The 9,434-nt window shown below is 45.0% G+C and overlaps 1 protein-coding gene across 2 annotated transcripts in view; it reads right to left on the bottom strand.

The window, feature by feature from the left end:
• Nucleotides 1–1,093: 1,093 nt before the first annotated feature.
• The window catches only part of LOC136751626 (CD9 antigen), a 10,118-nt gene continuing 1,777 nt past the window's right edge, over nucleotides 1,094–9,434 (bottom strand). Inside the window, exons 3-9 of one of the 2 annotated variants that reach the window (XM_066707381.1) lie at nucleotides 8,925–9,022; nucleotides 8,727–8,801; nucleotides 3,608–3,712; nucleotides 3,179–3,271; nucleotides 2,764–2,847; nucleotides 2,297–2,529; nucleotides 1,094–1,846 (exon numbers count right to left, since the gene is read on the bottom strand). In XM_066707381.1, the coding sequence (XP_066563478.1) occupies nucleotides 2,320–2,529; nucleotides 2,764–2,847; nucleotides 3,179–3,271; nucleotides 3,608–3,712; nucleotides 8,727–8,801; nucleotides 8,925–9,022 (665 nt within the window). In that variant the 3' untranslated portion in view covers nucleotides 1,094–1,846; nucleotides 2,297–2,319. The remainder of the gene's footprint in view (nucleotides 1,847–2,296; nucleotides 2,530–2,763; nucleotides 2,848–3,178; nucleotides 3,272–3,607; nucleotides 3,713–8,726; nucleotides 8,802–8,924; nucleotides 9,023–9,434) is intronic. The other variant, XM_066707382.1, reaches the window with a different exon arrangement.

Below are 9,434 nucleotides of genomic sequence, written 5' to 3'. Positions count from 1 at the left end.
AATATACATATATAAAATATATATTTACATTTTGCATAGAATATATACTGGCATTACCAATCTACATATTGCATTTCCATTGTGTTTTCATGGTTCCAATGCATTTTTGTCAACATTAATTTAATCAACACACAGTACAGGCTATATTGCATTACATAAAATATGTTCAGGTGTATATGTGTTCATAGGGAGTTAGAGAGATAATAAATAATAATGAATCGCCTATTTCTCGATTTCTGGTACATAGAATGAGCTGGACATGGTAATCTCACTCCACAGAATATGTTTCTATTTATAGACTAACCTGAGAAATCATGGAATTTAAAGGGACAGATGGGTGTTTTTTCAAACCCATTGATATGTAGCATTATCAGAGCTACAGGTGCCCTGTCCCACCTTCCCTTTGCCCTTTAAAATGGAAGTCCACCTTTCCCCAATTGACCTTTGATCCTGCCAGTCCACCATGTTTGTTGTAGGTTTTTACTTGGCAGGAATCTCCACCATCTTGTCAGGAAGCAGCACCATCTTGGCAGCAGCCCCCACCATGTTGGTTGTAGTTTTTAAAGGCTGAACTCTGGTAGTGGTTGTAGTTTAGTTTGGGGGGGATGTTTTATGTTTATGATCATGACCTCAGTATCCTCATGGAGCAGGGGGTTTGGCCCTGTCTGCCCCCCACCCCATGTGTGAGGAACAGCCAGGAGGCAGGGATGTGGAGGTTGGGAAGAAGGGAGGGATCGGGATCAATGCAGGCTGCATGAGTAGCGCTTGAGCCCTGGAGTTTTAAACCTGCCTTGTCCACCCCCCCTCCCCAAAGCCATTTTGCACCTCAGATTGAACCACAATACTCTTCCAACCCCAAGGCAGTGAGGGAGGGAGACCCGGCTTGCTATGGCAATTGAAAACCACTCAATCCACAACACGCTCCACAGACTCCTCCCTCTGTGTGTCTGGAGAGACCTGGGCGCCGCCACCACACACACCTGGCTTCACACTCACGCAGAAAACGCTCAGCCACAGACCCTGCTGGGTACGTGCCAGGCCGGCCGGGGAGATCTGCACAAGGGGAAGAAGGACACCAGGACACCTGCCAGGATCCAGTCACTATCCTTTTTATTGTATTTTTGGTGGGACGATGACAATCACATCATCGCCCTCAGATAGAAAAAAACATTCAGGTCACAAAGCTGGACAAATGCAGAGCTTCAAACAAGTCAAACATCTTCACACTGTAACTGCTTAGAAAAGAACAGAACAAGATTTATAGCTATATTTGTTATATATATATATAAATTTGTAATTAAGCAACTAGTATATTCTCTGAAACAGTGACCCACAGAACAGAGGCACGTGGTGCGAGAGAGACAGCGCTAGGGAAACCACGCTGGAGCCGGGCATCAGGGCAGAACAAATACTGTGCCAGGATTGTGGAACCCATGATCTCCAATATCTCAGGGAGGCTGTTGGGGTTTCTGTGCAGGGAATCAAACTGCAGTTCTGCCCCTTTAATTGGTTAAATTGGTCCATTGATTGGTTAATTGATCCCTAGATTTTTTTGGGGGGGGGATCCAGGAACTCTGCAACTGTACTGTGCTGCAGATTGGAGCTGAACTCTGGCACAGCTGACTCATGGTCAGGGGCTCCCATAGGTGCTCCATAAAATAGAGGAAGAGAGAGAGGCATGCGCACAGAGTAGACAAGGTGGAACAAATGTAGTATGTGCTGGTGTTTAGGACGGGGGTGGCAGAAAAGAGGGGGCTCAGTAGACATAATTGGAGTAGGAGGGTGGGGAGTCTCGACCTTTCTTGATTGCAGAGGCCAGGACTGAACTGCACACCACAGCACACACCTGGGGGGAGGGGGAGAGGGAGAGGGAGAGAGAGAGAGAGAGAGAGAGAGAGATTAATACACACACACACACACCAGAGTGCACAGCTGTTGAGAGGGAGAGATTAATACAGCCAGACCCACACTCACACCCCATACACAACAGAGCACACACCTAGAGAGAGAGGGGTTAATAGACACACACCTAGAGAGAATATCAATATATTGTCGTTATTCGGGAGTATTGTTTTTGACAGCTGTCATCGCTGCTTTCACTGGTCGTGCTAATAGAGCGCCTTGAATTTGATAATTTGACAGTAATACCAGCAGCAGTGGTAATGGCAGTGGAGGAGGAGAGTGGGAGAGAGTAGGGGAGGAGAGCATGGAGGAGCGTTAGTCAATGGGAGTGGAGAGAGAGTGAAAGAGTGTGACAGTGTCTGAGAGAGAAAGGAGGAGAAATGGGAGTGAGTACCTAAAAGCTCAGACACAGACTGGCTAGTACAGAGACACAGCCAGCTGCTGTCCAGCAGGGGGGGACAGAGGGTCAAATGGCTGGGGCTCGAGGGCGTGTAGTGCCAGCGGCCCTCCAGCAGGGGGAAACAGTCCTGCAGGGCTGGGGCTGTTCTGCAGGATGAGATACTGTGGGCTCTGCTCTCTGCGTTTCATCTGGCTGGACAACACCGAGCTGCAGATGAGAGCCAGGAGCTGCAATACAGCACGCACACGCAAACACGCAAACACGCAAACACGCAAACACACAAACACACAAACACACAAACACAGTGTGTCAGAGTGAGCAGTCTGGCTTTAATACAAGACAGAGCAAGATATATGTAATGTTTAATTGTTTTGGCAACATGAATTTGTCATGCCAATAAAGCTCTTTAAATTGAACTGACACACACATCCTCCATTCGCCCTCTCCTCCCTCTCTCTCACCATGAGTGCAGCGATGCCAAGGAACCAGCCCATCACCAGGGGTGCCTTGTCCTGGAAGAAACTCTCAATGACCGGAGGGCAGGGCTGAGAGGAGAGAGGGAGAGGTTAATACACACACTCAACTAATGGTGCACTGAGACACAGAGAGAGAGAGAGAAAACAAAAAAGCAAAGTGAATTGTTTATCTATCGTAAGATTACTCTCTTCCTTATTTTTTTTCTAAGCATAAAATATCATTTATATTGTCCTTTTCTTTTTTCCTGTATTTTAATAGATTTTATAAGGCATTGTGTTTATTATTTTCATTATTTTTCATACATGTATGCATGTTCAATTGCTTTGGCAACAGCAATTTGTTTGTCATGCCAATAAAGCTTCTTAAATTAAAACTGAAAATAGACAGAGAGAGACTCACAGGGATACCAAACTTCTTAAAGAAGCTGGCCTCTGGGCAGGTCTCCTGGACAAAGGGCTCCAGCACCCCCCCCGCCACACCACAGCACCCCATCTGAGAGAGAGAGAGAGAGAGAGAGAGAGAGAGAGAGAGGGAGGGAGGGAGAGATCTGTTAAAATTGTGTCAAACATGAACTGTGATATGGTGAGAGGGTTCGCCCACTTTAAGCCTTTCTGAACAGCTATTGGTAGTTCATAAATGACTGACATCTGTAAAGACGAACAAAAAAATCAACAGGATGTTCTGGACATTTCCTTTCAAGAAACTGGTGGTTCAGGCAAAGTAGAAGAAGATTCACTGGATGATGTTTTACCTGGTAAAGTTAAGGACTCATTAAGGCAGGGTAAGGGCTCGTTAAGACAGGGACGGGGCTCGTTAAGGACACCCTACCGCATTGTGGAAGATCTTGAGGGTGATGGCCATGCTGGCGTCCCCGTTCTTGTTCACGTACTGCAGGTAGACGGTGCTGTAGAACCCAGACATCTGCTTCCCCACCTACAGAGAGTCAGAGGAGAGGGACACAAAGACATCAGGTTGTGAATTGATACTGCACCCCCCCACCTCATCTCCCTATCCCCTCTCCTTCGCCTTCCACCTCTGTCTCAAATTCAATTCAAAGTAAGCTTCATTGGCATGACACGTTTGTATTGCCAAAGCATGTATGATATGATGTATAAACAGGATTACTTTATTTTCTATAAATGTGTTAACAAAATATATAGATATTAAACATCACTAGAACAAAAGATGAATTAATAATATTGTAACAAACTGGCAAAAGAGACTCTTCAACTTGAGCCCTAGGCTGGCAGAGTTTGTGTTTTTCCCCTTCCTGTCTGAGTGCTCCCTTCCGTGTCAGTGACCCCAGTTTGTTACTTTGTTGTGTCTGATATAAAAAACCCAGGCAGAGAGCAGCGCACACTCTGTTCCTGAAACTGAGCCGGGCTTAAGGTACGCTGCTCTTGTTCATGCTCTCTATTCCTTACAGATTGCAGCTGCAGCTTTTAATTGTTAAAATAAAGCTTCCTTGCCTCCACCCTTGACTGGTTATTTCGCAAGAGTGCAACAATATACATGAATAATAGATCATAAGTAGTAATACAAATAATAAATACTAATTAAGCAGTGAGTATAATTAAGTACATTTCAATAAATAAAAGTAACATACATCATAGTAAATTACAGAAGCGTATTGCTGCCACATGAATTGTGGGGGCATGTTGCTTCATGACAACAACACACCCCAAAATAAAACTTATATTTTGTTTTCTTCATGTGGCAGCAATGCACTGATGCACTGATCTCATAGATCTCGCTGATCTTCCCCGCAGCAGTGGACCCACACTGTCCCTCAGGCCGTCCACACACTGTCCCCAGGGGTTAAACTGGGCCGGGGCCTCCATGGTCAGGGGAAAAAAGTTTGCAATACGTTGTAGCTTAAAATATATGAATCTAAAACTGAATGCAGCTACAATGAGTACTATCCTTGCTGTGCGCTCAACAATGAGGCGCACTACCCAAAGTGAAAGTAACGAGCCAGGGGTGGACTACCAAACTAATGTCCCAAAGCCCGCAGGACTCCCGCGATATTGTTTATAGACTTCTGGTCTTGATTGACGCAACACGTTGGGGTGAGTTCTGTGTTGAATGTGAGTTGTGATTGGCTCCTAGGCCTATGGGGGAACGCTTTATGCTGAACACAGAGCTGTGATTGGTTATTCCAATACGTTTGTGTAGTTGTCTAAATTGCAGAAGAAGTCGACTGAAATGTTAAAACGGCATACAATAAATAACATCAAGTTAAGGTAAGGCAAATTAGGAACTAACTTACTTCAAGCTCTGTATGTTTAGCAACTGAGAACCTTTTAAGCCTAATTATAATATTTGTGTTGGCGAACAGAGTTAGCTGTACAGTAGTAGACATCTGTAGTTGCGGGTTCGTTTTGTAATATAAAGATAATTAAATTTTGTAGCCACACTCTCACTTATTAATTATTTAGACCAGATGCTGTAGTGCACGGATGTTTTTAAGTTACATTCATATACACCGATCAGCCATAAGATTATGATCACCTGCCTAATATTCTGTAGGTCCCCCTTTTGCCACCAAAACAGCCCTGACCCGTCGAGGCATGGACTCCACTAGACGTCTGAAGGTGTGCTGTGGTATCTGGCACCAAGACGTTAGCAGCAGATCCTTTAAGTCCTGTAAGTTGCGAGGTGGGGCCTCCATGGATCGGACTTGTTTGTCCAGCACATTCCACAGATGCTCGATTGGATTGAGATCTGGGGAATTTGGAGGCCAAGTCATCACCTTGAACTTGTGATTCATCAGACCAGGCCACCTTCTTCCATTGCTTCGTGGTCCAGTTCTGATGCTCACGTGCCCATTGTAGGTGCTTTCAGCAGTGGACAGGGGTCAGCATGGGCACCCTGACTGGTCTGCGGCTACGCAGCCCCATACGCAACAAACTGCGACGCACTGTGTGTTCTGACACCTTTCTATCAGAACCAGCATTAACTTTTTCAGCAATTTGAGCTACAGTAGCTCATCTGTTGGATCGGATCACACGGGCCAGCCTTCGCTCCCCACGTACATCAATGAGCCTTGGCCACCCATGACCCTGTCGCCGGTTCACCGCTTTTCCTTCCTTGGACACTTTTGATAGGTACTGACCACTGCAGACTGGGAACACCCCACAAGAGCTGCAATTTTGGAGATGCTCTGACCCAGTCGTCTAGCCATCACAATGTGGCCCTTGTCAAAGTCGCTCAGATCCTTACGCTGCCCATTTTTCCTGCTTCTAACACATCAACTTTGAGGACAAAATGTTCACTTGCTGCCTAATATATCCCACCCACTGATAGGTGCCATGATAACGAGATTATCAGTGTTATTCACTTCACCTGTCAGTGCTCATAATGTTATGGCTGATCGGTGTGTGTGTATATTATATATATATATATATATAATATATACACACAAGTTTACTCAAATGCCACAGGGGGAGTTTACATGACCCATGAAGTGATGATGCACGTGCACGTTTGGCCCACAAAAATCAGGAGAATCAGTTTTGTGGCCAAAACAACGTGTCAATCCCAAATACTACAGTAAATGATGTAAAAATGACAAAACCATGGGGAAAACACGTGCAAATGCTACGGACATAATCGTGCATATACATCCTTTTAAATGGCCACTTTAAAAAGTGATAAGTGAAAATATCTGGTGAGATTATTTGTAGGTTTCAAGGTATAGTAAGTTGCTGAAGGACGTTTCGTGGTTAGCAATGGTATATTTCAGGTCAATGGCAATGTGGAAAGCTTTCTTCTTTTTTACTCCCCTTTAATCATTATGCTTTCTATACTGTTGTGAACTGTTCAGTAGTGTACATCGTGTTGTAATCCTAATAAAACATTGATATTCATGGCTTGCTGCTCCATCAGTGACGTGAAAAACTAATTTGAACAAGTTGTCGCATGACGCCTATGGATTCGATTGTCAGTGGATGTATTCGAAACTCCGTACTACACGTACTACATAACACTTCAGTAATGTTGACATGCTCATATGTAGTATGTGTTTTATGCAGGTTTGAATACAGCCAGTGTCTCGAGTATTGTTCTCGCGCATGTGAACCTGTTCTGTGATGTTCCTGCTAAACAGCGCGAGAGCTGTACCTAGAGCTCCTTTACATATTAATTCACTCCTTTGCTATGAATTTGCATGACGGCGGGTAAACAGCAGCTCGTCTCGAGTGCAATACACTAAAACCATGTAAACCCCAAGAGGGAGAGGGACATTGCATCTGTGACTCGAGCACATGTCGAGTAATGTCAAAACACAGGTAAACTCTGCCATTGTGTCTGTCTTTTCAAGATTGCTTGCAGTCTTTGTATTGTGCGGGAGGGAAGGGAAAGGTTGCAGTAACGTGATGCATTGTATTAACTGTAGGGTAACTGTAAGTAGTCTATGTAGGGATGAGTGAGAGACTGCTTATGAAACACCAGGCTGGTGATATTGGCACACGTTTCAAAATGAGTGACAGGATTCAGTTTTGATTCATATTGGTCGATTTAACACTTTAAACTGGCTACGGAGGAGGATGACAGTTAGCTACTGTAACGTTGGCGTGTGTGATTAGGCAGCTCAAGTGCTGTGGTGAATTAGCTAGCCTGCAAACAGTTTGTGGTTTCTTCAAGGAGTGTGCAAATTTAGAAAAAGCAGAAGGAGGCAGCTGACTGATTATTTCCAATTACAGTGGCATCTTGCTGGTTCAGTTGTTCACCAACATAAATAATCACTTGTAGCTACTGTCCCACATAGCAGGGTTTTAGCAGACATGGATAATATAAGTTTTCGCAAAATCTGGGCATGCATTACTAAGTATTAATCTGTGGGGAAAGTATTTGTGATAGAGACGAGGCATTGACAGTGTTTTTTAGCTGTAGCTGAGATTCGGCTGCAAAGACCCGTGTGCGGTTTGTTTCCATCGCGCCTGTGCGGACTCCTGCACTTCAATACCAACTACAGAACATGGGGATGGTGCCGACCAATGGAAATTACGTTACTGTGGCTGTCATCAGTCTAGCGACCTTATTTTTTTTACCCAATCGCAGACCGTGACTCTACGAATATCTAGCCAATCGAAGGACCCCCTGAAAGCCCTGGGACGTCTCACCCCACGCCCCTGTGTGAAGAACTCTGATCTTTCACACCGCACTTATTCTCTGTATACATTGGCTTGATGATGTCATAGACTTTACCCCCTACACAGCTTTGTAAGATTCTAAGAAATAACCCTTCATTACAGATTGAATCAAATGCTTTTTATAAGTCTATAAAACAAACATGTTTACTGTGCTCGGCAAGGAAGGCCAGTCTCCGGGTGTTAATGATGCTGCAGACATCTTCCAAAGGTTGCTGCTCACACAGATACCCCAGTAGCCAGTGGTCTGACAGGGGGTTTCTGCCTGACTACGAATGCATTAATAGACTCGGGGTTCATGTCCGTGGCAGCGTAGTCTATTACACTATTTCCTAAAGCAGAGCTGTAACTATATCTGCCCTGGGAATCCCTTCTGATCCTGGCGTTAACAATGTACTACAGACCCAGGCTTTTAGAGAAACGCAGTACCTGTTTCCTGCTCTTATCACACCATCAAAGCTGATACTTTGTGTGGAGATGGGTGTGCGGTACAGAGGGTTCTGTCCAATTATACAGCTGTTCCCCTCTGCACTGATGTAGTCGACCTCTCTGCCGGTCCTGGCATTGAGGTCTCCACACAGCAGCACCGAGCCCAGGGATTGGAAGTGACTGTACATTTTGAAAGCACCCTTTGCTGTGGTAGGGGAATCAGTTGGTAAGCTCCACACAAGAATGTGTTGAATTGGGAAAGAAATGATTTCTTTTCAATTCTAAGCCATAGATGTGTCTCTCCTCCTTTAATGGGAGAGAGTGTTTTTGAGTTCCTCTTTGTACGACCTAGTGACGCCCTGTCTCACCTCTTTGCTGTTCAGAAAGGCCAGGACTCCTGCAGTAACCTCGAGAACAATCATCACAACCAGCAACCCTGTGAACTGAGAGAGGAGGAGAGAGTTAGTGCATCAGTCAGTGTGCGTGTGCATGTGTGTGTGTTTGCGTGTGTGTGCATGTGTGTGCGTGCGTGCGTCAGTCAGTGTGTTTGGGGATTGTTAGCTCACCACTCCCAGTGCAGGTCGGGATTCACTGCAGGCCCCACAGTCCCCAAGCAACGCCACCAACAGGAGCAGAGCGCCGATCACCATCAACAACGTCACCCCTGAGAGAGAGAGAGAGACAGGAGGGGGGGAGACATTAACATTGACTGACTGGACACTACAGCACATTAACACTGACTGACTGACTGGACACTACAGTCCATTAACACTGACTGACTGGACACTACAGCACATTAACACTGACTGACTGGACACTACAGATCATTAACACTGACTGACTGGACACTACAGCACATTAACACTGACTGACTGACTGGACACTACAGCACATTAACACTGACTGACTGGACACTACAGCACATTAACACTGACTGACTGGACACTACAGCACATTAACACTGACTGACTGTATATATATATATATATATATACACACACACACAGTGTTACTATTATATACACTACCGGTCAAAAGTTTTAGATCACCTCCATTTTTCCATTTTTTATTGAAAA

Source organism: Amia ocellicauda, chromosome 6 (genome assembly GCF_036373705.1).
Source record: "Amia ocellicauda isolate fAmiCal2 chromosome 6, fAmiCal2.hap1, whole genome shotgun sequence".
NCBI lineage: Eukaryota > Metazoa > Chordata > Actinopteri > Amiiformes > Amiidae > Amia > Amia ocellicauda.
The sequence above is the reverse complement of the archived record's forward strand: the minus strand, read 5'-3'. Positions and strand labels throughout refer to the sequence as shown.